The 27,994-nt window shown below is 38.6% G+C and overlaps 2 protein-coding genes across 3 annotated transcripts in view; one reads left to right on the top strand and one right to left on the bottom strand.

The window, feature by feature from the left end:
* The window catches only part of c8a (complement component 8, alpha polypeptide), a 67,897-nt gene extending 59,811 nt beyond the window's left edge, over positions 1-8,086 (bottom strand). The window contains exons 1-3 of one of the 2 annotated variants that reach the window (XM_079819539.1): positions 7,903-8,086; positions 7,724-7,835; positions 7,275-7,422 (exon numbers count right to left, since the gene is read on the bottom strand). In XM_079819539.1, the coding sequence (XP_079675665.1) occupies positions 7,275-7,422; positions 7,724-7,835; positions 7,903-8,003 (361 nt within the window). In that variant the 5' untranslated portion in view covers positions 8,004-8,086. The remainder of the gene's footprint in view (positions 1-7,274; positions 7,423-7,723; positions 7,836-7,902) is intronic. The other variant, XM_079819540.1, reaches the window with a different exon arrangement.
* On the top strand, positions 7,354-27,227 carry LOC307128011 (uncharacterized protein). The gene is made up of 17 exons (XM_079819532.1): positions 7,354-7,441; positions 11,903-12,758; positions 14,770-14,943; positions 15,890-16,292; positions 16,430-16,545; positions 16,623-16,648; positions 16,928-16,968; positions 17,100-17,144; positions 19,473-19,605; positions 19,804-19,963; positions 20,981-21,104; positions 22,993-23,027; positions 24,836-24,899; positions 24,984-25,018; positions 25,114-25,177; positions 26,059-26,138; positions 26,738-27,227. The coding sequence occupies exons 2-16, from the start codon at positions 11,972-11,974 to the stop codon at positions 26,129-26,131; spliced, it is 2,280 nt and encodes a 759-aa protein (XP_079675658.1). The 5' UTR covers positions 7,354-7,441; positions 11,903-11,971; the 3' UTR covers positions 26,132-26,138; positions 26,738-27,227.
* The last annotated feature ends 767 nt before the right edge of the window (positions 27,228-27,994 follow it).

Here is a 27,994-nt window from a genome sequence, read left to right as displayed (position 1 = left end):
TTTACTCAAGGCAAAAAGCCATGTGTTGACTTTAAAACCGAGTAGACGTTACATTATATGCATCTGTGGTGGAATTACTAGATTTTTGCATCGATACATGTTTGTTTTAATGCGGATGCGCTGTTCCTTTAATTCAGCGCCAGCACATCAAAAAAATAGACTCTGTGCGGAAACGATCGCAGCACAGCTGTATGGCCACGCGCTCCTGGAACTCACTGACAGACCGAAGCCGCGTGCAGTGAAAGCTGTATCCGTTAACAAGGGTACGGAAAAAATACGCACTGCAAACAGAGTATGTGTGAAACGGGCGTCAGCAGGTGCCATATGCTCGATGTATGCGCCACTTTCATACGGCTTTCTCGTACCACAGACAGTTTTGTCCACACCCTTCTTCCGTCATCATTATATTTTACGGGGAAGCCAAAATGCTCCCATACATGCGATATGAATCATGCGGGAGGCTTTTCAAGTTCTTCTACTTCTCCGCTAGCCACTGTTGACTGATTAACATGCCCCGTTCACGTGAACACATGTGTTTCTCTGAAACTCAGCATCGAGTTTAAAGGAACGAGATCACTTAAAAAGCAATATTGGCAGAAAAAGTATTTTAGTCTGCGATCGCTAAACAATTCAGATTAATCCACAAGTTTAAAAAAATGCACAATAAATCCGCGGGTCACGTGCGTGCCGAACCGTGGGTCGTGATCCGTACGGATCACGGATCAACTGCGATCCGTTACACCCCTAAATTATAGTATATACTACACTTTGTTAATTTACTGTAGTATATTTACTATAGTACGGTTCAAAAACACTATAGTATTTACTATAATAAGTAAGTAATTTTACTATAATATCCTATAGTATTTTTTCATCTGGGACTCTAGAGAAAATAAATGACCTTGCCTTTTGCTCTAATGGGTTTAACAATTGGAAACATGCTTTAATCGCCACAAGAGAAGGAAAGCCCACCATCATGCCAGTAATGCAAACTCCAGTGCACACACAAGTATCCAGTTCAATGGCTAGATTACAGGAGGAGGCGAGGTACTGTCTCGACCAAATCATGGGCTCTTTGAAATATCTAGCAAGGCAGGGAGTTGCCTTTCGAGGACATGAGATTAATGAGGGTTATTTTTACCATCTTGTGAAATTCCTTGCCACCAAGGACCCTATTCTATCCTCTTGGTTCAAACGTTGCCATGATTATATCAGTCCACAGTGCCAAAATGAGTACTTAGCTTTATTTGCCAACACAATTGTTAGGGAAATTGCATCAACAACCAGGTCCTTGTCTGTGCTTCAGTTTTCAATCATAATGGATGGTACTCAGGATATACAGGGGAAAGAGCAGGTTTCCATATGTCTCAGATATGTGGATCAAGACCTTGTGCCACAGGAAGTTTTTTTTCTTTGTGGGATCTTTGTGGGATTGTATGAGGTTCTAGGGACAACTGGTGAGCAGATAGCTAAGTTAGCTATTGATGTGCTCCTGAGATTGAATATTACAATCTCCGGCTTGCAAGGTCAGACAAACGATGGAGTAGCCAATATGTCAGGGAAATTCTCAGGGGCACAGGCAGTGTTGAAGAGAGAACAGCCATTGGCTTTGTATGTGCATTGTGGTGCACATTGTGTGAATCTTACAACACAGAGTGCTGGCAGTGCCTCTGCCTTACTACGTGGCACATTGCAGTGGGTCCATGACCTTGGAACTCTGAGCAACCAATTAGGGAAATTCAAAGGGGTATTGGCTAGCAATCTAACATCTGAGGGACCTACCAAAAAAAGTTAAACCTCTGTGTCCAACTAGGTGGACAGTGTGTGGTCAAGCTGTTGATACAGTTCTTAGCCAGTATGAGGCTGTGTTGTGTAGTTTAGAGGAAGAATGTCCTCCTCTCTGGGCAGATGGGTGATGTGATTGTACAGTTTCCAGAAATAAACAAGGATATTTTGAAGGTTCACTGTAATGACTGTAATGTAATGTAATGTACACTGTAATGTAATGTACAACTGTAATGCTCTTCTTGCGGGCCTTCCAGCATGCACTATCAAACCCTTGCAACTGATCCAGAACGCAGTGGCGAGGGTGGTCTTTAACGAGCCGAAGAGAGCACACGTCACGCCTCTCTTCATCAGTCTGCACTGGCTGCCAATAGCCGCTCGCATCAAATTCAAGGCACTGGTGCTCGCCTTCAAAGCAACCACTGGCTCTGCACCAATAAACCTAAACTAGCTTGTTCAGACTTATACACCCTCCAGGAGCTTACGTTCTGCCAGTGAACGACGCCTTGTGGTGCCATACCAAAGAGGAATGAAATCGCTCTCACGGACCTTTTCCTGGACCGCCCCCACCTGGTGGAATGACCTGCCTATGTCAATTTGTGCGGCCGAGTCTGTAGCCATTTTCAAAAAACATCTAAAGACACATCTCTTCCAGCAGCACCTGACCAATCAAGAATAGCACTTATCATTCTATTCATTTTCTGTCTGTCTTATTTATTTTAAAAAAATAAACAAAAAAAAGTTCTGTCCTGTGTGTTCTGTGCTAGATTAACTGAGACTTGTTACAGCACTTGCATACTGTTGCCCTTGACTGTTCTAGTTGCTTCTATTGCTCCCATTTGTAAGTCGCTTTAGATAAAAGTGTCTGTTAAGTGACTAAATGTAAATGTAAATGTTCAGCTACCAATGTTTCTTTCAAAGCATACAATCATATCAAGTAATGAAGCTGCATGCATTCTGAAAGCAATGCCAAGTGAGGTGAGAGGCTTATTTGATGAGGTTGAGAAGCTTGTTAGGTTGTTGTTGGTCATCCCTGTATCCTCAGCTGAAGCTGAACGAAGCTTCAGTGCACTGATGAGACTGCAAACAGCAGTGCTTTAAAGGGTCATGAAACCCCCCTGCTGCAGCGGGGGTTTTTCACACCTTCGATTTGAAAAGGCTTCCAAAAAGGGGCGTGGTCGACTGCGAAAAGGTGGGATGGGTATTGTGTGGAAAGAGGGAATGGTTTGTATAAATAGGGGAGTGTCATTAGGCGCATTAAAATGAGCTAATTTGCAAACCATCAATGCACAGACACAGGTGACATGGATAGCGATACCGACAGCAGCAGTTACAGCGTTTCTGAGACATGTTCTTGGTTTACACGTTGGCAATGTTTACAAAATAGAGATGAGATGAGGGATGAGTACAGTGAATGAGAGAGCTATGAGATCATAAGTGGCGTGCAGCAGGAAGAACAGACAGAGATCGCTCTGAATGTCATTCAGCTCTTCAGATCAGAATAGGCTAATTCAGTGAGAAATGAAATTAAATGTTATTCTGTATGACAAAATATATTGCAAACGTGATAATAAATCTATATTTGTCCAAATATGCACACTTTTTGGCAAGATGAACAACGCGCCGGCGTGGTTATGTTCTCATTCATCTTCATCATCAGCATGGTCTCTACATGCTTGCGATGCGATAGAGGATTGGGGGGCCCACGGAGATGTAGCCTACTCGGCAGGGAAGCCTGACTGTAATCCTCAGGTCACCCAGGCTTATCAGCCAAAGTAGCCCCTTTTCTGGTGCACCGTACGATTCCTCAAGTTCATTTTACTTTACCGAACCTTTGTAGCAATGGCTTCTACAGACGGCGTCCCGGTTACAGCTCGCTCAGCGCCCTTACTTCGTATCTGCGCGACCATCTGCCTCGGCTGTTCCACCGTAGATTATCGGTCTTTACCCACACGAAAGTAATCCAGGGAGCACCTTTACGTCACGCTGAAAACAACACCTCACTTTCCTCCTTGACTTTTCGGCACGCTGCTTCCAAAACTTCCCCTGCATATCTCAACAATAATGATGGAAGACGAACCTGACAGAAGTGACTGTCTCATGCATAATAACTAAATTATATTTTATGCATACTACAGCGCAGTGATTGGATTGAATGAGCTTTATGTCATTAATATCTACACTCACCTAAAGGATTATTAGGAACACCATACTAATACTGTGTTTGACCCCCTTTCGCCTTCAGAACTGCCTTAATTCTACGTGGCATTGATTCAACAAGGTGCTGAAAGCATTTTTTAGAAATGTTGGCCCATATTGATAGGATAGCATCTTGCATTTGATGGAGATTTGTGCAATGCACAGGGCACGAAGCACCCGTTCCACCACATCCCAAAGATGCTCTATTGGGTTGAGATCTGGTGACTGTGGGGACCATTTTAGTACAGTGAACTCATTGTCATGTTCAAGAAACCAATTTGAAATGATTCGAGCTTTGTGACATGGTGCATTATCCTGCTGGAAACCCTAGATATTGTTGTGCATGAAAATCCCAGTAACTGAGCAGATTGTGAAATACTCAGACCGGCCCGTCTGGCACCAACAACCATGCCACGCTCAAAATTGCTTAAATCACCTTTCTTTCCCATTCTGACATTCAGTTTGGAGTTCAGGAGATTGTCTTGACCAGGACCACACCCATAAATGCATTGAAGCAACTGCCATGTGATTGGTTGATTAGATAATTGCATTAATGAGAAATTGAACAGGTGTTCCTAATAATCCTTTAGGTGAGTGTATGTCGAGAATCACTCGAAACATTCAACGTCAGCATGTTGGAGCAGCCCCATACTTGGGCCAAAAGTACACGCTGACGTCAGCTTTTGTGACGTTGCTCCGACTCAACAAACCGGAAGACAGAAATCGCTCTGAAAAATGCAAAAATAACTATTTTTCACATATGAATAACATTAATGAGTACCTTTAGTGTTTTCAATGATGTGCAGCCTATACATATCTGTTTACATCTCAAAAAAAGTGTTTTGGGGTTTCATGACCCTTCAATAATGTAACTGTATGTCACATGCATCAAGAGGCCCTTGACAAAGTGGGCCTTAAAGGGGCATTTTAGCACTGGGAAGATGAATGTGTATTTAAACTGTCATTTATGTAGTATAAATGTGAAATAATTTTTTTATTTGGTGCCTTCTAGACTGAGAAAAGACAGAAAATTAATTTTTGTCTCATGTGGATGAAAGACAACAACTCCCAGAATGCACTTGCTTCGCTGCCCTACGAGGCCACTCCCAAAGCCATGGCTATTGGTTATCACTTTCCCATCGCGGCACCGCCCCCAACGTCATTTTGATATTCATAGTAATAAAATCATTTCGTTCAGTTAGAGAATAGAAACTACAATTAAAAACTGAACGTTTCTTTTCAATAAAGTGTGAGTGAGCCGAACGAAAGTCACGTCACAGACGCAGCAGGAGTCAGATTTCATTCATCACGAGAAAAGATCTGGGCAGAGCTGAGGTAAGCGCGGCTGTCATTCTCGGCGCGTGTCCAGTCAGGCGCGTTATCAGATTGCATATGGAAGCTACACTTTCATAGGAATTCATTGAAAAGTTGAAACACTCACTTTGCTCCGTAACGCTCTGTTATGAATGCCAGAGCCGAGCGGCAGCGGGCGTGCACATTTACATTCTGTGAGTGAGATCCCTCCTCTGTGGGCGGGTTGAAAACATGCGGAACTAGCTCCTGTAGTCTCTAGCCTCTGGCCAAATATCCTCAGATGACGCAAAATGACAATATTTGCGTCATCGGAGGATTTGTTCCATAAATAAAATGCATAATTCTCTCGTCTCAGGGGGATATGAGGGGGGAAAGTACCATAATTCGAATAAACTGCCGGGTTTCTACTGATACAAAGCTTAATGCTAAATCACTGAATTAACGATGTAGGCCAAGTTGCCAACTGTTTGTATCTGTTTGGAAAGTTTAGATAAAAAGAAAGAATCAAGAAAATGCAGAAAAATGTGGAAAGTAGCCATAATTTTTTTTGCTTTGTTTTTGGTTTATTATTTTGCTCCACAAGTTCTTAAAGTCTACCTCCTTGCAACAGTGTTTAAGTGTAAGTATAAATAGGCTACTAACATACATAGTAAATTATGTTTGTTAATAAACCATTATGTTGTTCAGCATTTCACATTTCCAGGTATTAACATGAGTGTGAGTATATGTTCGAGGTACTGAGGGCAAATAGTGTTTATAATAGAAAAGGGTTATTTTATTTATTTATTTTTATTGTTTTGCTCCACAAGTTCTGAAAGTACTTCCTTGTAACAGTATTTTTTGTTATTGTAAATACTAAAATAATTTTTGTTAATAAAACATACGGTTGTTCAGCATTACACATCTCAGGTATTTATTTATTTTTTGAGAGTGCATTTTTGAGATTATACAGTTATATTAGCTCTTTAGGAACAGTTGATCGTATCGTTCAGGATACAATATAATGACATGAAGTAGATTCACTTCTATATTGTGATATTCTGTATTGCCAACCGTCTAAATTAGGCATCTAAGGAAATAGCCATTAAGGCACTGGTATCTTCCAACAAAAGAATACCAATTGCAGTTAAGCATTAATAAAGAAATACAAATATAATTTAGAGTCTCATAAATTCATATAAGTATTCATGGAATGTCCCCACCAAAGCTGAGACCAAACCTATGCCCTTGGCTTGTAAGTAGTTGCATGCATTTGCATACTTCGCGACAATTGGCCAGTTTGTTTAAACTGGCGTTATCCTGTAAAGTTTCAGAAAAGTGGAGAAGCAGGAGTTTCCGCAGCATCAGCTGACGCAATGTAGAAGTGGCCGCTCTCGAAAAGGGAACTGCAATTTCATGTGAGCGTGATTGCGATAGAAATGATAATCAAAACCAAACGGATGTTTTAGGTTTTGGCAGAGTATCAGAGGCACCAGAGCCGTTGAAAAACAGAGTTACGACACTCCCATAGACTTCCATAGGAACTGAGGAATGCGGAAGTAAAGCGTGTCATGGAGCGACCAATAGTTCCAAACAACCAATAGTTCCAGCATTCAAACAGATTGACAGCGCGGAGTTGTTTTGAACTATTGAGAGCTCCATGAACCACGTGGCGGCGAGATCAAAGAGTGTTGCAACTCTCTTATTATATGGCTGTGAGAGGCACGAGCTGTACAGGCTCCACCCTCTTCTGGAAAGGGCGAGGAGCAGCAGCTCATTTGCATTTAAAGATACATGCACGAAAATAAAACGTTTTTCCTTCCATTAAAAAGTAATAAGCATTTACAACATCATATAAAAATGATCTGTGGTGTATTTTGAGCTGAAACTTCACAGACACATTCTGGAGACTTATATCTTGCAAAAAGGGGCATAATAGGTCCTTTAACATACATACAGATAAACATGTAGAAAAACAGACAGGCAGAAATATTTACCACCAAGTCCACAAGCAAACATGTCTCCACAGTGGTCTTCTCGGAGCTGGCACTCGCCCTCTTCATGACATTCTCTTTCGTCCCACTGACTGTGAACACACTGCTGACCACCAAACTGAGATGGCCGTTCCAAGTACTGGAAGCGAAACTGTGAAACATCACAAAAGGTTTAAATATTTATTTTCAATGCAGCTTATATGTGTTAACAGTTGCAATATGATCACTTTAAAATGTTGCTTATGTTTGCATGGCACCAGAAATTAAAGCTGCGCTACATTTCCTAATGGTTTGTTGCCCAGCAAATTTCTTCTGATGCATGATGTTCACTACAGTGGACAGACATTTTTAATTTATGCACTTATTTTAGCCTCATTACAATGAACAAAAACAGACTTTCTTTTCCATATTTGTTGGTTTGTATGAGTTTTACATGATAATTAGTTTTTTACCGTCCTATTGCTACATGTGTCACAGGGTGACCACTGCGACCAGCTCTTGAGTTTACAGTCGATGGGAGGGGGGGTATCAACTCCTCTGGTGTGTCTTGAAGACACATTAGCCCTGAAGAGACAAAATATGTGAACAGTACAACATGAAAACCTCCTAAAAGTAAAGTATCTGTTATTACCTGTTGCTTGATGATTCATCAGTAAATCTGGCAGAAACATGGTAACTGAAACATTCTAAAAAAATCCCAAACATACAAATAGAAAACAAAAATCGACACATAGCTGAGAAAGTTGAGTTGAGATTGATCTAAGACCTAGGTCCAGTCTGCAAATTGTTTGTCTGTATTATTAATGATTGACAGCATTTGGGGGAAAAACTCTAGTCACTTTTGCCCAGAATGCTCCGCCTGTAAGCAAATACATGACATAAAACAACCTTTATATGGACAATAAGGGTTGACTGACATTGAGTCTAAATAAAGTAACACAGTAATTGCACCAGATTGCATCTATTCCATGTGTTCTGGCAATTATAAATGTATGACACTTTACATTGCATAAAAAAATCTGTAGAAAAAACGTATAATGGAAGAAATTTACCATTTCCTTCAACCCTGTAAGGCTTTACCACAGCAAACATACACCGATCAAGCATATTATAACACGGATTATCTCTTCATCACGGCACCTGTTAGTGGATGGGATATAATAGGCAGCAAGTGAACATTTTGTCCTCAAAGTTGATGTGTTAGAAGCAGGAAAAATGGGCAAGCGTAAGGATTTGAGCGAGTTTGACAAGGACTTGTCAATTGTGATGACAGGGTCAGAGCATCTCCGAAACTGCAGCGCTTGTGGGGTGTTCCCATTCTGCAGTGGTCAGTATCTATCAAAAGTGCTCCAAGGAAGGAACAGTGGTGAACAGGCGACAGGGTCATGGGTGGCCAAGGCTCATTGATGGGGAGCAAAGGCTGGCACGTGTAGTCCGATCAAACAGACAAGCTACTGTAGCTCAAATTGCTCAAGAAGTTAATGCTGGTTCTGATAGAAAGGTGTCAGAATACACAGTGCATCGCAGTTTGTTGCGTATGGGGCTGCATAGCCGCAGACCAGTCAGGGTGCCCATGCTGACCCCTGTCCACCACTGAAAGCGGCAACAGTGGGCATGTGAGCATCAGAACTGGACCACGGAGCAATGGAAGAAGGTGGCCTGGTCTGATGAATCACATTTTCTTTTACATCACGTGATTGGCTGGGTGCGTGTGCGTTGCTTACCTGGGGAACACATGGCACCAGGATGCACTATGGGAAGAAGGTAAGCCGGTGAAGGCAGTGTGATGTTCTGCTGGGCAATGTTCTGCTGGGGAACCTTGGGTCCTGCCATCCATGTGGATGTTACTTTGATACATACCACCTACCTAAGCATTGTTGCAGACCATGTAACTTCCATGTCCTTACATGGAAACGGTATTCCCTGGTGGCTGTGACCTCTTTCAGCAGGTTAATGCGCCCTGCCACAAAGCAAAAATGGTTCAGCAATGGTTTGAGCAGCACAACACCAAGTTTGAGGTGTTGACTTGGCCTCCAAATTCCCCAGATCTCAATCCAATCATGTATCTGTGGGATGTGCAGAACAAACAAGTCCGATCCATGGATGCCCCACCTCACAACATACAGGACTTGCAGGAACTGCTGCTAACATCTTGGTGCCAGATACCACAGCACACCTTCAGGGGTCTAGTGGAGTGGACTCCATTTTGATTTTGCATAGGCCTATCTTTTAAATCCTGGTAAAATTTTAACCACAAAAACCATAATTCGAATTTTTCCCAAAATTGTGTAACTCTAGAAGTTATTTTGATGAATATTCAAACCGTTCTCACTCTGAGGTCTCAATCCCGCTATACAGTATAGTTGAAAATCTTTTTACACTTCATAACATAAGATGTCTTTAATGTTGTGTTTTGCGCCATTGCTTTGGCAAAGTATCTGTCAAACGAACTGAAATCGTAATATGGCATTTATTTTACAGTGCATTTGTTTTACAATACATTACTGTCTCAGGGATGATAATAATAATATAAAATTATTATTATTATTTTAGCCTATTCTAATAGTTTGACTTCCATGGAGACACTATATATTACAACTAAAAAGAAGTATGAGTCCACTTTAAAGTCCAGGTTCAAGACTTTTATGCTGTTCCATTTGCACACTGAACATGGGTTAGCGCTAGGTTTCTGAACTCTCAAAGTGCACTAAATTGATGCATTTAACTTTAAAATGTAGAAACCTTTCTTACCCCCAGATCTCTCTAGGAACTGTGGTCCACCCCATAGTCCCACAAAATCCTGTGGGAAACACCACCATTAATAAGCAAACCACAAGAAAATCTGTAATTTCATATATAGCTTACACTCTGCTTAACTGTCTTTTTTTATTTGAATGTAGATCTTTTAGTCATTCAAACAACTGTGAAGGGCGTGAGTTTTTAAGTAATACGTGTGCTAAAAAATTCTCTATTGCTCTCTCTAGGTCCATTTTGTTGAATAGTTTAGAATTTAGGGAAATTAAAAAAATAAAAATAAAATTTGTATATTTAATGCCACATTTGTATAATAAAAAGGAAGATTTGTAGTTAAAACACCCTCTCCATAAAGAAAACAAAACAAGTTCTTCAATTTAATAAAATAACACAAATTATAAAGACTTGATATTTAATGGTATTCGATTATTTCTTAATTGCATTTCATAGATTCACTAAACCTTCAATAAACATTCGCAACTGGTTTGTAAAAGTTTTTAATGCATGTTTGGGCTGAGTGCACTTCCACTGTTTTGACCAGCAAGGGTCAGCAGCGTCTGGCGTTTCCTGCGCTTCCAAATAGTGGGGAGGACCCACTTTTATTCCAGCCAATCAGGTAGGACTACATGGCGACCACACGAAACGTAATTAATATTCATGAGCCAATCCTTCAACAGAGTAGGCGGTTTAATCAATCAATAAGAACAATGCTTCTCCCCCTAAACGCGTTTTGCGATTATTTTGAAGATATTATGTAATACATGGAGGACAAGGAGATTAAACAAGGCTACGATGGAACAGGTAAAGAAAGTGTTTGGGTTAAATAACAAACAACTAATAATAATAAAAACGCCAAACAGATCATATTTTGTCAAATAGATCGATGTGTTTGAATAGGTAACGTTAGTGGGTAACTTAGTTGATATTTTACACTGAAATAACGTTACATTATTTCAATCAATCCCTTTCGAAAATGAAACGTGGTTTTATAATAGTAAAAGTTGGCAGATTGAATTCCATTTGTATGACCACAGTTTTACTACAAATGCCATGGTTAAACTATGGTTAGTGTAGTAAAACCATGGTTAATTTGTGGTAAGCATGGTTTAACTATAGTAACAATGTTTTTTTTTGGTTCAATTTGTTGTAAAAACCATGGTTAATTTGTGGTTACCATGGTTTAACTATAGTAACCATTTTTATTATTAAGTAGTAAAACCATGGTTAATTTGTGGTTGGCATGGTTTAACTATAGTAAAGTTTTTTGCTTCTATTTGTTGTAAAAACCGTGGTTAGCATGGTTTAACTAAAAAGTTTTTTTTTTTTTTTTTTTTTTTTTTTAAACATGGTTAATTTGTGGGTAGCATGGTTTAACTATAGTAACCATGTTTTTTTTATTAATTTTTTTATTTGTAGTAAAACAATGGTTAATTTGTGGTTTACCAAGGTTTAACTATAGTAACCATGTTTTTTTTTATTTTATTTTTATTTTATAGTAAAACAATGGTTAATTTGTGGTTACCATGGTTTAACTGTAGTAACCATGTTTTTGTTGTTGTTTTTTTAATATTTTTTTTAATTTGTAGTAAAACCATGGTTAATTTCCACTAGGGATGTGTTTGACGACTACTTTGAATATTTTACACTCTCTTGAAATGTGTCGAAATGTGAGAGCTTAAAGGGTCTTCGGAACACAAATTAAGATATTTTTGATTAAATCTGAGAGCTCTCTGACCTCTCCATAGGACCTCTCTGCAATATAATTAACACTTTCAATGCCCAGAATGGAAGTAATTAACATCGTTAAAATCAATGTTCTCAAACCGTTCTCACTCTGAGGCATAAGGTTAAATCTTTGTTTTTTTTTTTGACTATAGAAAACCTGCAGCAATTTCCAATCCATAAGGGCAAAGTTTCAGGAGGAGATCCAGGGGAGGTACAGACCCATGGTTCCTGAGAAACCCAAACGCCTCCCAACAGCTGCCGTAGGCCACTCTGGTCAGATAACCATGAGCTTGAGTTCAGCTGTGGAAACCGAGACCCCTAGTCTTCCCCGGGTCATTTTCAGAGAAGACCTGAAAACACCCTCAGGAAAACGGCCTGTATCTTTCCCAAGCTTTCTGAACACAACATCTGACATTAACAGGTCTGGTGATGGGCACAACAGACAGTCACTCAAAGTTCAGCATTTGCCCCTCGTGTTGCCGGTTTCAATCGAGCCAAAGCATGGTTCTTCTGCTCCTTGTTCAAAGGGAATCATGTCACCTCTTAAATGCATCAAGAAGCCATTTCCTACTCCTTTCAGCTTGACCAAAGTTTCAGTGTGTGGCAAAGAAATTGGGAAAAATGGTCTGGGGCATTTAAAAAACGGCAGTACTCTTAATGTTGAGGCAGAAGAGAAGACCGTGAACACAGAAGCTGCAGAGGTCCACCTGACTGCGGCGTCAAACCCTGGATTTCCGTGTCCGAATCTAGAGCATTCGCCTACACCTTCACCGAGCGAGTCTTTGACGGATTCATCTTCAGGCAGTGTTAGCCAGTTCTTTGACCAGCATGTCCTGAGCACGCTAGAGAAAGCCAAGAGGAAGCTATCCCACAGGAACCTGTTGGTGTGTGGCAGACCAAAGAGCCTGTTCTCTAATAAAGCTCTAGTGCTTCCCAAAGAGAGTCCTCCATCTCCTGCTGATCATCCACAGACTTCATCTCCATTGAAGATCAGTGGAACATCACACGGTGAGTTGCAAAACTGTAGATTCTAGTTTAAAATATAATCTATTTCTGTGATGCAAAGTTGAATTTTTATCAGCCATTGTTCCAGTCTTTCGGTGTCACATGATTCTTCAGAAATCATGACATATTATATCAGAAATATGCTGATTTGTCAGTGTTAGAAACAGTTGTGCAGCTTTTTCAGTTTTTCAGGATTCTTTGATGAATAAAAAGTTAAAGCCACAATATGTAATTTTTCATCGCTAGAGGTCACTTATTCAAAATAAAGGCATAGCTTGATGATACCTTGATTTCACAGAGCTTTTATTATGCTGCAGACAAGCGCTTCTACTTCTTTTGCTCATGCGTATTGTGGGGTAACGCAGCGCTGTTTCATCATATTAGATACATTTGCATGTGTTGAAAGTTATAATGCCTCTCTGTGCGTTTGCTTGGCGGCGACCAGGGTCGCATTTACAATGCAGGTCTTGATGCACAATTCCGATGTGGTGACTATAGCCGTTTTTTTTGACGACCCGCTTGCATCATCTTTTAAAAACAACCTGTATCCGATATTTGCATTTACACTATACACTGGCGAAACAGCCCAAGACGTTCTGACCCGGAAAAGGAAGTAAAATGGCGCGATATGCAACGGAGTTGACCTCATTCGCCTCTGTCCCTTTTTCAATGACGTACGACTCTCATTTACTGTGGAATATCTGATTTGACCACTTGCATGGCAGACGCAAATGCACGTATCCGAATCATATCAGATTTATTACCACATATGAGTGAGGCCTGAACCCGATCTGAGGATATCAGAATTTATGCGTTTTTTTTTTTTCCTGCGTACACATTAACATCCGATCTGTGCCACATGAGAGGGAAAAATCTGAATTGGGTCGCTTGAACCATGCAGTGTAAATGAGGTCTATGAGACACTTGTTGCACACTGCAGTAAGCTAGATCGATATTAGGCATGGTAAAACATGGCACTCGTGGTAAATCAAGAAAATCAGATTTAAACATTAAGACTAACTGTGTTGAGCTGTATAACAATTAGTTTTCTGTCGATGAATGTCTCCAAACAGTTGCTCATCTGTCTAGTAAAATGCATAATATATTAAAGTGTCTTTGGTGTTTCCATGATTTCTACTAAATTAAACCGTAAATCAAGGGTAACGCAGGTATGATGTCATTGATAGGTGACGCATGATGGACACGTTCTGTGTCCTGGTTAAAATGGCTTATTTCTCTGGAATTAAACATTCTTGGAAACATTTGGGATAATGTAAGTACACAAGTCAACAAAATATATAAGATTGTTCTAGTGTTTTTTGGATATTTTAAATCCAAAAATGTTACATATTGTGGCTTTAAAAAAAAATTTTAACAATATACACTACTGTTCAAAAGTTTGGGATCAGTAATTTTTCTTTCTTTTTTGAACAAAATGAATAAATTAATACTTTCATTCAGCAATGATGTGTTAAATTGTTAAACAGATAACAGATAACAATATAAATCTTTACTATTCTGAATAAATGCTGTTCTTTTTAACTTTTTTTTTTTTTTTTTTTCATCAATGAATCCTGAAAAAAGTACCACTTTAAAAATATTAAGCAGCACAACGGTTTCCAACATTGACAATAAATCAGCATATTAGAATGATTTCTGAAGGATCATTTGACATTGAAGACTGAAGTAATGGCTGATGAAAATTCAGCTTTGATCACAGGGATAAATTACATTTTAAAATATATTAAAATAGAAAACAGCTATTTTAAATTGTGAAAATCTTCACAATATTACTGTTTGATCAAATAAATATAGGCTTCATGAGCAGAAGAGATTAACATTACAAAACATTAAAAATAGTATTCAAACTTTTGTATATGAACCGGTACTGTATATGAATTCGCAATTTCACCTTGTGTTGTTGTTGTAAAGTTGTATGTAAAGTTAAGACTATAATTGTCCTGTTATTTCTGCAGTGAACTGTGATTATGATATGCCTGTTCCTTTGCTTTAGCTGCTGTAATGGCACTCAGTGGAGTCCTGCAGGCTGAAAGGCTACGCAAACCTCTTCCTGATCTGACGTCCCTCGGGCCAGTGCCCTCAAAGCCACCTAGACCCCCACTTGTTGATCTCAGCAGACATAAGACTGGAAGTCTTGTCAGAGACACAAGTGAAACGCTCATTGTTGGTTTGTAATTTGCCTTCCTTAATTTTTTTTTGTTGGTTGATTTTTGTGCATATAGCAATTTCCTTCAGTACTGGACCGAACACTGTGTCTGAGATTTATTCTTTGCAGTGACAACAATATAATGCTTAAAGCGTAAGCCATGAGAGGTAACATTAGCGCTATTCATATTCATAATTCAGAAATAATTCTGATTTTTTTTTAATGATTTTGAAAGTCTTTTTTCTTTTGTTATGAAAAAAACAAAACAAAAAAACTATATATATATATATATATATTGCTTAAGTATTAATAATGTGATGCTTAAAATAAAACCATTTTCTTTCTTTTGTGGAAACATGATCTTTTTTTTTTCTGGATTCTTTGAAAAAAAGTTAAAAAGAACAGGATTTAGAAATATTTTGTAACATTAACTGTCACTTTTGATTAATTAAACGCATCCCTGTTGAATAACAGTATTAAGTTTTCCTTTTTTCCTACTTGCCTCAAACTTTTGAATGGTAGTGTACCATGGTTTCCACAAAAATACTAATAAACTATTTTCAACATTGATGATAATCATAAATGTTTCTTGAGCATCAAATCAGCATATTAGACTTCTTTCTGAAGGATCATGTGACACTGAAGACTGGAGTAATGATGCTGAAAATTCAGCTTTGAACACAGGAATAAATTACATTTTACTATATATTCACATAGAAAACCGCTATTTTAGATTGTAATAATATTTCACAATATCACTGTTTTTGCTGTATTCATGATCAAATAAAAGCAGCCTTGGTGAGCAGAAGAGACCTCTTTCAAAAACAGCATAATTATTCATCATATGTCAAAATAGGCATAATAAACTAATAGCGTTTTATAACAGCTTGAAATGCAGCTCATCCATTCAGAATTATATCCGTTCATATCAAGGAACTGATTTCAGTCTTGTTCTTTGTTTTTTCAGAATGTGTACCAGAGCCTGAGATTTTGGTCACAGGTAATGCATCACTTGAGCTCGCGAGTCTACCTCCTCCTGAGTTTCCAGATTTTGACGTCTCTGTAGCAGAAGCCACAGACAGAGATGTCATCAATCTAGCGACCCTGGAATTAGAGGCAAAAGAATTTCCTGATTCCTTACCTTCACCACCACCACCAGAGGAAGACAACGGCCTGGATTTACAGGCTATGCTGGTCACATGTTGTCCAGGTAATACTGGCCCACAGAACATGCAGTCAGGAGACACTCTAGGTCAGTCTTCAGAGCAAGCGACAAGTGTAGTGATCTTACCGTCTGCTACCGATTTGGCGACCTCTGACATCAGAATGAATGGATCACACACCGAACACCAGCCTCCATCACAAACAATGTAAACGTTTAATTTTTCTCATTATGTGGGATCTTCCTGAAATGATTATTACAAATGATAAATGGCATGTATCTTTAATATTGTAGTGTACTTTTCTTTATAATGAGAAATCAATGTTCATCTTTTTTTCCACTTAGTTCTTCTAAGCCAAGGCGTTTCCGTGAAACCTTTGACAATGTTTATGAGGATGTGGAGGCCGTCCCTAAATTTTCTTTTGCTCAAAACTCGTTTAAGTTTAAAGGAGCTCCTAAAAGTGAGTAGTATTATGCGTGCAATACAGCTTCAGTTGCAGAAAGTGGTGGATAATGTTTGATGCATTTTCTCCTTCAGATCCATATGCTGATAACGGCAATGTGGTGAGTGTGTGATTATTTCTCAATTTCCATTTATTAAATGAATTATTCATTTACATTAAATATTATGTTTGATATATTATGTAAGAGGCCATCATGATAGTATGTATGCTGGAAATTGATTTTGATTGATGGAAGACTTGGAAAGATCTTAAAATCTGGTGTTCATGGAAATCCTGTTCACTCTTTAATCACGGATGAACGTTGTATGTCTTTGCCTGCATGAGCAATGCTAATAATGACGTTTATTAGTTCTATTGATCTCTTTAATTTGTTTGACAGAAAGAAGAGACATGGAGGAATATTTGGCATGTCACTCAGTGGTTTGTCGGCATTTATTTCACTCTGCTGTTGTCAAGAAACTGATGATAAATGTTTTGCTTTCAGATGCTCGCCACAGTTTAAGAAAAGAGTAAACTTCTGTTTGTTGTTTTTTTCCCTTATGATTTTAAAGGTCTAATACAGCTGAAGATCTAAATGGCCATTCACATCATGAAAGGTATAATGATATCTGTTTTGTGATTGAACTCTAGGGTACATGTATTCTACTGTAATCTGGGAAAACAAAATCTCATTACCATAATGTGGGAAAAATCTTAATCTAGTATAAATTAAATAAATCTAGTATACTCTTTTTACTATAAAAAGAATCTAATGATAAACTCAAAAACACAGTAGTTCACATCTCATGTCCACACCAAATTCAATGAGGGAAGATGAGATTTTGAAGAAATAAGAGACTTAAATTTGAGAACGTGTTGATGTAAATTAGAAGAGGAAACATTCTTATTAGAGAACAACACACGGGTTCCAGAAGTAAAAATTCCATTCATTTTATCCATAGACAAATAGTTTTTTAACAATAACTTCTAAACCTTTAAAGACAGGCCTACTGTGAGCTATGAGGTTGTTACCAATAGTATTTACTTCTTTTGAAGATGTCAGCCCACTTTATTTCAGCTTGGTTTTAAAATAATCGTGTTTAACAGCGGTATTCCTGGTGAAAAACTAGTTTAAATCACGAGACGTGTGTGATTCACTGGATTATAGCACTTCTCACTGGATATCAGCGCTGTTCATAGTAAGCTCCTAAAAAGTGAGGATTATGCGTGCAATACAGCTTCAGTTACAGAAAGTCAATCTGCTCTAATAAGCTCACGCTGCCATTTGAACTTTGAGCTGAGCAGATAAATGGTCCATGTGGTGCGTGGTTTAAATGAGTATATAACTGAATTTGTGCTACCTTTTTATTGACAATTTTGTCATCTCTGGATGATAACTCAAAGGTTTCACTTTCGGTTTTACTTTTGTTTACTTTTTTTTTCTTTTTCAATAGCTTATAAAAACCTTGGGAGAAACCAGGCTCAGTCGGGGCGCCAGTTTTCCTCTGGCCAACGAACAAACAGTGTATGATTATGATTCAGGCAAACATTACAGGTCAGAAGTCAGATTAGATTGGAACATTCAGAAACGCAGGAGATGGGTTTGTTGAGGATTACTGCCACTGGATGTCGTGGCGATAATGCCTTCACGGGGGAGAGTCTAGTTGACACGGTCTAGTTGAGAGTCTACAGACACTTCAGGGATGTGTTGGTCGTGTCTAGGCGCATGTCCACCATCTGAACTGGATACGGCCTGGATCCAGCTGCCTACAGTAAACCTCGGGATAAACTTAGAGACATTAGCGTAGATGCCATTTATTTTTATGATGTAACGAGTACAACAGGCGGTGGGAAGTGTTACCGGTTCCGACAGACCTAGTTAATGCAACCTAAAACAATACTTTAACTGATTTGAATAATATAAATTGATAATGTTCTATGTGTATGCCATATTAAAGAGATGTGTTTTTAGTCTAGATTTAAACTGACAGAGTGTGCCTGCTTCCCGAACAATGCTAGGAAGACTTTTCCAAAGTTTAGGTGCTAAATGGGAAAAGGATCGACCGCCTGCAGTTGATTTTGATATTGTAGGTATTATCAACTGGCCAGAATTTTGAGACCGCAGTAGACGTGAAGGAGTATAATGTGTTAAGAGCTCGCTCAAGTACTGGGGAGCTAAACCATTTAGTGCTTTGTAAGTAATTAGCAAGATTTTAAAATGTATACGATGTTTTATAGGGAGCCAATGCAGTGTTGACACAACCGGGCTAATGTGGTCATACTTCCTGGTTCTAGTAAGAACTCAAGCTGCTGCATTTTGGACCAGCTGTAGTTTATTTATTAAGTGAGCAGGGCAAACACCCAGTAGAGCATTACCATAATCTAGCCTTGAGGTCATGAACGTGTGAACTAACAGCATTTTGCATTGAAAGCATGTGCCGTAATTTAGATATATTTTTAAGATGGAAGAAGTATTGCTGAATTAGCAAAAACGACTTGATAGTCTTAAAAGTTTTGGTAAGAAACTGCTATGCACACAGTCAGCAATGTTTTGCCTTGTATTCCTTAATTTCCCAGCAAAAGTGTGTTCATGAATTGAAGTTATTGAATTATATGTTATTGGCATTTTGTGTTGGGGCCAGTGAAAATACTGTCTGAGCAAGGAACAGTATGTATTTTTTGTTTAAATGAACTAAATTAAATTCCATTTAATAAATATAATTAGGCTATACTTTTATATTTTTTACTAATGATTTTTTATTCGGGGTGGGGTTTTTTTGTTGTTTTTTTACTTTTTTGACATGAGATCTACGCTTATATATGTAACTTATGTAAACGTGTAAATGTTTTATTGCAAAAAACAAAGCTATTTAAAAATAGAGACTTGAAACAAAGGTTGATCCTCACAGAAAATGACCTGCTAAAATAATGTGTGATTCTTTCAGAAAGAAGCAGCAGAGCCCTGAACACCACGATGATAAAGAGCTGAAGAAGAAAGAGAAGCAGCGTCTGGAGAAGGAGAAGAAAGAGCAGAAAGAGAAGGATAAAAAGAGAAATGAGATGCACAAGAAATTTAAAGTGAATTCAGATGCATGATTTAAAGCCTCAGTGTCAGCACAGATATAGTTTCAAACTGACTGGCGTTTATTTTAAAGACCATAGCACAAGCAAACTTTTCCAGATACCATTTTCTTTGATATCTAATGTAGTGACATTTAAATGTAACTTCCCCAGGCAACTTGTAGGTCCTGACATAGTCCCCATGTTTCCAAATAGATCACAGGACTGGAAGAGCCCATGTATCACGCACGAGTGCTGGTGGCCAGCAAACTCCGCAAATACGACCTGTCTGTCAAAAGTGGGGATCTCATCAGCATCATCCGAACGGTCAACTGCCCCAAGGGCAAATGGCTGGCCAGAGATGCCAACAACAAATGTGAGTTGTTCTTGAAAATCTCTTAGTCATGGCCTATAGCAGAAACTATCGGTGCGTCCGAAATCGCATACGGTCTGAGTAAAGACTATATTTGAATTTGAGCGTACTTCGCAACCATTAAAAAAGTATGTTCTCTGTGGTATACATTCGGGTGTGTGTGTTACTGTTACTGTCACGTGACCTCAGAGTCATTTGTCGATTCACCTCCATTCACAAATCCTCTCCCGTGGCCTCATGGGATAGTAAAGTGTCCATCGAATGTGCACCTGGATGACCACTGTCCTGCAAAGTTTAGCTCCAACCCCAATTAAACACACCTGAAGCAGCTAATCAAGGTCTTACTAGACATATTAGAAACTTCAGGCAGGTGTGTTGAGGCAAGTTTGAGCGGCAGTGGCTCAGTGGTTCATGTAGGTTGTCTACAAACCGGAAGGTTGGTGGTTCGATCCCCGGTTCCACCTGACCAAGTGCCGAGGTGTCCATGAGCAAGACACCTAACCCCAGCTGCTCCCGACGAGCTGGATGGCGCCTTGCATGGCTGACACCGCCGTCGGTGTGTGAATGAGTGTGTGAATGGGTGAATGTGAGGCAAAAATGTAAAGCGCTTTGGATGGCCGTAGGTCTGTTAAAAGCGCTATATAAATGCAGTCCATTTACCATTTACAATTTAAAGGGAAGTTTGAGCTAAGCTCTGCTGGACAGTGGCCCTCCAAGACAGAGTTTGGTCACCCCTGTTAGTAGGTCATCCAGGTACTTTTTCCGATTACTAGGTATTAAGACATACTACTCTGGCGTACTGTTTTTTGCCTGCTATGTAGCAGGGAAGTATTCGATTTTGGATGCAGTGTCTATGTATGTTATTTTCCCTCATTAACTCATGCTTTTCTAGGACATTAGGATGACTTTCAAAAAGTAACAAACTTTATTTTAATTCATCTTAATGTGTAATGTAAAATCAATCTAGTTTCTGAGACCGTTTTAATTGAAAGGAGGCTCATTCTGTTTTTGTGTTTACAGATGGTTACATATCCGTGATGAATGTGGAGTTGAACATTAAGGAGATGCTTGAGCTCGGAAAAAAGGCATCACTGGCCGCTGGATGGTGCCAAACTGATGGAGATAACCTTAGTTTCAGCAGCAGGTAAAGAAAAAATGAACTAACAATGGACAACATATCATTATATCGAGACAAACTCAATAACAAAGTCATTTCATATGCCAGGGCTCCAGACTAACACATTAAAGTAGTGGTTTAAAGCATGAACTCTTTCCCCGCCAGCATTTAAAAAAAAAGTTGCCAGCCACCGCCAGAGGTTTTTGATCATTTTCACAATTTTATGTCCCATATAATATTTTGTTGTAAGAATATCTGAGCATGCAATATATCAAAAGAAAGTTTTACTCTAGCTTCATGCATTCCTTTTTTATCAACACTTGAATATGGGTAAGTTTCATAAAAAAACTACATTTTGAACAAAAAGCTGAGAAAAATCAAGTTACATGTATTAAAGTTAATTTAATCATAAAATTACTATTGTTTTGCATTAATTAGTGAAGTTATTAATATTACATGTTTGTTTATTGGAAATTTAACTGTAAAGCACTGAGATTGAATTGTAATGCAGATAAAAGAAACTTTTAATATCAACAGTAATGTGCAAAAACCTATTTTTTATAGAGAACAGTTAAAGTCTGTGTAAAGGCAATTCTGAGATGTGTTTCTAAACACATTATAAATGTTAGATATGTATTGCTGACTGTATAGTACTGAATTGTGGAGTTTCACCATTAAGCAGTTTTTCACCATTTCTGTGTTCAGGATTTTTTGGGCGGGGCTAAAGCTGTTGCTCGATGATGCACTTGAGCTACTGAGCATTGCCCTTCCCCTAATACTATAATAACTAGAGCACATTCACTTCAGTTCGCCTGCTCGTTCATGTGTTATGGTCATTACTGTTAGTGACTACAGCCTACAGTTTGCTGGCTAGTTATGCTTTCATCACGTAAATGCATACTACCTGCTTGTGATAACTTGCAAAACAGCTTGTGTCCTCATTTAAATGTCTGAAAAACGATTATATCAAGAAGAGGTGGATTCACTTTGTGAAGAGCCACCTTGATGGAGAGCTGAGGATCACCACCAACACCTGCTTCTGCAGTGACTTTACACCAGATAGTTTTATACATTTTCAGACAACTGGGATTCACTGAAAATCCGCTGCAGGATGGGGCCGAACCAACCATCTCTCACCCCTGCCTTCATCCTCCCGTCCTGCTGACAACTGGTGTCATTGTGAGCAGTACGTGCTTACGGCAGCTTTCCCACGAGTGGGCATGGTTTCAGTGCAGACAGCGGACACTCCCCCAGCGTTTGAGATTATTAATGATCCACAGCTCAAACGAGTAGTGCGGTTTCATTATTCTTTCGTTTTGTTTGCCGTTTTTCATTTGTAACACAAATGGCAGCTCTTATTAGTTGGGCACCTTGGTGGTGCACCAGTGCGACCTCTAATGTAGTCACACTGGCAGGAAAAAAAATATTGCAACCTTTCGGTCGCAGTCTGGAGCCCTGCATGCATTTAAAGGAATAGCTCACTCAAAAATGAAAATGATCCCATAATTTACTCACCCTCAAGCCATCCTAGGTGTGAATGACTTTCTTCTTTCAACCAAATTCTGTGTCCATAGATGTTGCAGTCTGAGCGTTCAGCTTCACATTCATCACTGAACTGAAGTACTATTTTACATATCATGAATATAAAAATATAAAGCTCAGAGGTTAAAAATCAAGTAACATCCAGTAATGTCCTCTTCAGCCGCTAGATGCTGTTAACTCAAATCATATATCATAGACTCAAATCAGACACTGCACTGCAATCCTTTACACATTTTCAACAATTTGGCTCTTATATCATTAAAACCGGGGTTGTACAGCATATGTCAAAAAAGTTGCCAACCCCTGAGTCAGACTATTAACTGCCACAATGACATGAAGGTGTAAATCAGTTCAAACTGTTTGATCTTTGCAGGTCCTCTCATCAGAATCCAGCGTTTACAAGTAGCTGTAAGTTTCCCCCTTTTTTCTTTATACAGTCATAGCCAAATGTATCGGCAGCCTGGCACTTTTTTTTAAACATAATTGACAATTCTTTCTGAGGACAAATTTAAAGTATAATGAGGAAACGCTTGTATTACAGAATTGTTGACCCTGTAGAACAGGGGTCAGGAACAGTTTTTTTGACCAAAGAGCCTCTTTTCATACGAGAAATATCACGAGTAGCAGTGCGATATGGCCGAGTGCCATAGATATTCACAGCGTACTGATATACAGCCATATTGCACAGCTACAAGAAACAACAACGGAGTGTCTTTTAAAAACACTCTTTTGTTCAGAACTACTTCCTTATATATATATATATATACACTCACTCACCTAAAGGATTATTAGGAACACCTGTTAAATTTCTCATTAATGGAATTATCTAACCAACCAATCACATGGCAGTTGCTTCAATGCATTTAGGGGTGTGGTCCTGGTCAAGACAATCTCCTGAACTCCAAACTGAATGTCAGAATGGGAAAGAAAGGTGATTTAAGCAATTTTGAGCGTGGCATGGTTGTTGGTTCCAGACGGGCCGGTCTGAGTATTTCACAATCTGCTAAGTTACTGGGAATTTCACGCACAACCATTTCTAGGGTTTACAAAGAATGGTGTGAAATGGGAAAAACATCCAGTATGCGGCAGTCCTGTGGGTGAAAATGCCTTGTTGATGCTAGAGGTCAGAGGAGAATGGGCCGACTGATTCAAGCTGATAGAAGAGCAACTTTGACTGAAATAACCACTCGTTACAACCGAGGTATGCAGCAAAGCATTTGTGAAGCCACAACACGCACAACCTTGAGGCGGATGGGCTACAACAGCAGAAGACCCCACTGGGTACCACTCATCTCCACTACAAATAGGAAAAAGGGGCTACAATTTGCACGAGCTCACCAAAATTGGACAGTTGAAGACTGGAAAAATGTTGCCTTGTCTGATGAGTCTCGATTTCTGTTGAGACATTCAGATGGTAGAGTCAGAATTTGGCGTAAACAGAATGAGAACATGTATCCATCATGCCTTGTTACCACTGTGCAGGCTGCTGGTGGTGGTGTAATGGTGTGGGGGATGTTTTCTTGGCACACTTTAGGCCCCTTAGTGCCAATTGGGCATCGTTTAAATGCCACGGCCTACCTGAGCATTGTTTCTGACCATGTCCATCCCTTTATGACCTCCATGTACCCATCCTCTGATGGCTACTTCCAGCAGGATAATGCACCATGTCACAAAGCTCGAATCATTCCAAATTGGTTTCTTGAACATGACAATGAGTTCACTGAACTAAAATGGCCCCCACAGTCACCAGATCTCAACCCAATAGAGCATCTTTGGGATGTGGTGGAACGGGAGCTTCGTGCCCTGGATGTGCATCCCACAAATCTCCATTAACTGCAAGATGCTATCCTATCAATATGGGCCAACATTTCTAAAGAATGCTTTCAGCACCTTGTTGAATCAATGCCACGTAGAATTAAGGCAGTTCTGAGGGCGAAAGGGGGTCAAACACAGTATTAGTATGGTGTTCCTAATAGTCCTTTAGGTGAGTGTATATTATATTATATTTATATATAATATAATATAATATAAAAAAGACATAAATATGTTAATATCAGGTTCTGTTACGTTTCTGGAAAAAATATTGGATTATTTGGAAAAAAGTGCAAGGGTGCCAATATTTAGGGCCACCATTGTAGATGCCCTGTTGCATGTCAATAAAAAGCTAAATGGTGTGCATTTCTTTTTTCTTTTTCATGTGGTGTTTTGACTTCCAGTCACTGATGACAGTGAAGAATGGATGTATGAAGATGACACATTGTCTCTATCTGCTGAAAATTCGTGAGCCTGAACTATGTTGCATAAAATGTTCATCTGAACTTTGCAGATCTCTAGACTTGTATTTCTCTCTCTCTTTCCCCCCAGGAGTCAGATTAAAGCTGTCTCTATGCCTGAAATCTGTAAGTAGGAATTGTTACTTTCTCTGCATTGAGCATTATATGCTATATAGAGATTTTTGTCAATTAATCTGTATGTTTCCTCTCTCTCTTCTCAGTTGATAGTACCTCTTCTGCTCATCAGACTTTCAGTGACTGGAGTGTTGAAGACACCCACACTCAGTGAGTTTGACACTAGTACAGGGAAACACAGCTTAATAATCATGTGTTACTGTCCAGTCTGTCCACATGATTGTTTGAAGACCATTATGTAGTAACCATAGGGCATTGTAGTGTTCATTAATGTAGAAAGTTAATATGTCAGACATGAAGCTCTGCAGAAAACAGAGTAACTGTAAGTAACTTTGCAACTACATGTCAAATGTCTCTCATTGTAGTTAGTAACAGTTTACTAATACTGTGAGTTATTTGATGTAGTTGCCAATTTACTTTCAATTTACTTACTACTTGTATTAGTAGACTGTTACTAACTTCGTGGACTGTTATCAGCTACAAGTAACTTTGCAACTACGGATTTTCACTGCAAATTATGAGATGATTTGTTCTTTTTTACTTCCAAAATGGTACATTTAACAGTAAAGATAAAGTACAGTAAGTAAAAGATAACAAGATAACAGTACAGTAAAATTTTACTGTAAAACTGCACAAAATGTAAGGCTAGATCTATTACAATTGTCCCTGTTTATTGTAAGGGAACTTTGTTAAGAAATTAAGTTTACTGCAAATGTACATAATTTTTACAGTGTGCATGTCTTCCACAAAATGTTATTAATTGTGATTTGATTGAACAGAATATCTTGTAATTAAATTAAAAGTCTATGATTGACAGCCCTGATATTTCATCTTCCACTACAATAACATTCATACAATTATCATGCTCTTCAGGCCCCTGAGCTATAAAACCTTGTACTGTACAATCTCTACTGTCTTGCTGTTTGAATCTGAGTTTGGTATCTTTTAAAGAAACTTGAGACGGTCCAGCCGTGTGTGTGTGTGTGTGTGTGTGTGTGAGATAATGTACCGTCTTTCTGTGTCTGTGACAGAGAGGCAGAAAACTTCCAGTTTGCAGACATTGATCTTCTGCCTCCTCCAGCACTTTACGCTGACACTCTTTGAGCCTGTGGTATGTTTTAACATTTCATGTTGATGTTTGCATGAACTTTGTAACTAAATGTCAAATAACTTGCATTAGTGTATTAGTAAACTGTTACCAACTACAAGTACCTTTACAACTACATGTCAACTAACTAATTAGAGTATTAGTAGTATGTTACTAACTACAAGCAACTTTGCAACTACATGTCAAATAACTCATTAGTGTATTAGTAGACTGGTACTAACTTAGTAGACTATTCCTAACTACAAGTAACTTTGGAACTACATGTCAACTAACTCATTTGAGTATTATTAGACTGTTACTTAGTAGTCTGTCACTAACCACAAGCAACTTTGCAACTGCATGTCAAATAACTCACATTAGAGTATTAGTAGACTGTCACTAACTACAAGTAACTTTGCAACTACATGTCAGATAACTCATTAGAGTATAAGTAGACTGTTATTAACTACAATTAACTTTGCAACTACAAAGTGCAAGATCTGTAGTGTATTCTGTTCAGCCACTGAAAGAAATTGGAACCAGCAATACTTGAAGAAAAATTGAGTTGCATGTCTGTAACATTTTAGAAATGTGCAAGTCTGATATCTTTTTCCCTTCCACAGTGATGTTGATTTCTTACCTCTATCGTTACCAAGGGCATCCACACTTCTCCAGGAGCTGGCGTTTGAAAAATAACCATCTAGCACTGGGCTTTAGTCTTACAATTCATCAGATCGTAATTCTCAAGACTTGGTCATAAAGGGTTAATTCTCAAATGTAACGGGGGAAAATTCACTGTGGCATTTAATGAACACAATGTTGAAGTTTCAAACGTTACATATGCACTGTAAGCAGTGAGGGGGACGAAAAACAGACAATGGCAGCTCGGGTTTTTATGAAATGAGGGTGTGGCACTTTCTCATATAAGCTATTGAATGAATTGCAAAATGTAAGTCATTCTTAAGGATTGAGAGTAACTTGTGCATGTTATCTATAAAATACACCTTTACGTTGCTTTGTCTTTGTGTATCTCATTGTGTGGGAACATGTTTGTTTATTATTGAAAATACAACTTGTAAATGTTGGTGTGTAATAAATGGATCTGTATACCGCAGTGATACTGACTATTTTCCTCTATTAACTGTGCAGTATGAAGTGAGATATACTCTATCATGTCACTGTAATTTAAAGAGCCACTATTACATTTACAGGTAGTTGCTTATATTTTGGTATTACATCAATTTTATGTTTTATAAGGGACATTTTCTGTATTTTTACATGGTAATGTGATTTTGCATAAAATGTTAATCAGGGCTGCCATAACTTCGTGTTGACTAGTGTAGATAAAGCAAACACAATCATGAAACTTGTAATATATATATATATATATATATATATATATAATGTTATTAAATGTACTTTTAGCCTATAGATGAATAGGGTGTCTCCAAAAAATAGCCTACTTAACATTTTCCCCTTTTTATTTTTCTGCTTCCCACCTCTATCCATCTTGGGACAGATTAATGTTGGAGGGTGAGTGGCTGATAATTATTTAATACAAGTTTGAACTCATTTAAAATGCTAAAAGTTAAATAACGATTCATTTCATATTTTTTTAACAAATAACTTTTGATTAGTTTAAATAAAGGAGATTTTCAGATAATTATTTTGGCACAATAGCACCCTCTACTGTGCGGCACCCTTCCCTGCATATACTCCATGCGCCCCTTTAATGCTAAAGTTTATACAAGTATTTATTTCACAATACAATAATAGTCCTACTAATAATGACAATTTGGAACATGAAAAAAATTAACAAACACAACAAACGACAACCTTCCGATTTGCTGCCGCCCAGGCCCATTTAGGGTCGCGCTCGC

Source organism: Gobio gobio (assembly GCF_949357685.1).
Source record: "Gobio gobio genome assembly, chromosome: 6".
Classification (NCBI taxonomy): Eukaryota; Metazoa; Chordata; class Actinopteri; order Cypriniformes; family Gobionidae; genus Gobio; species Gobio gobio.
Note: the sequence above shows the minus strand (reverse complement) of the source record. Positions and strands in the feature narration are given on the sequence as shown.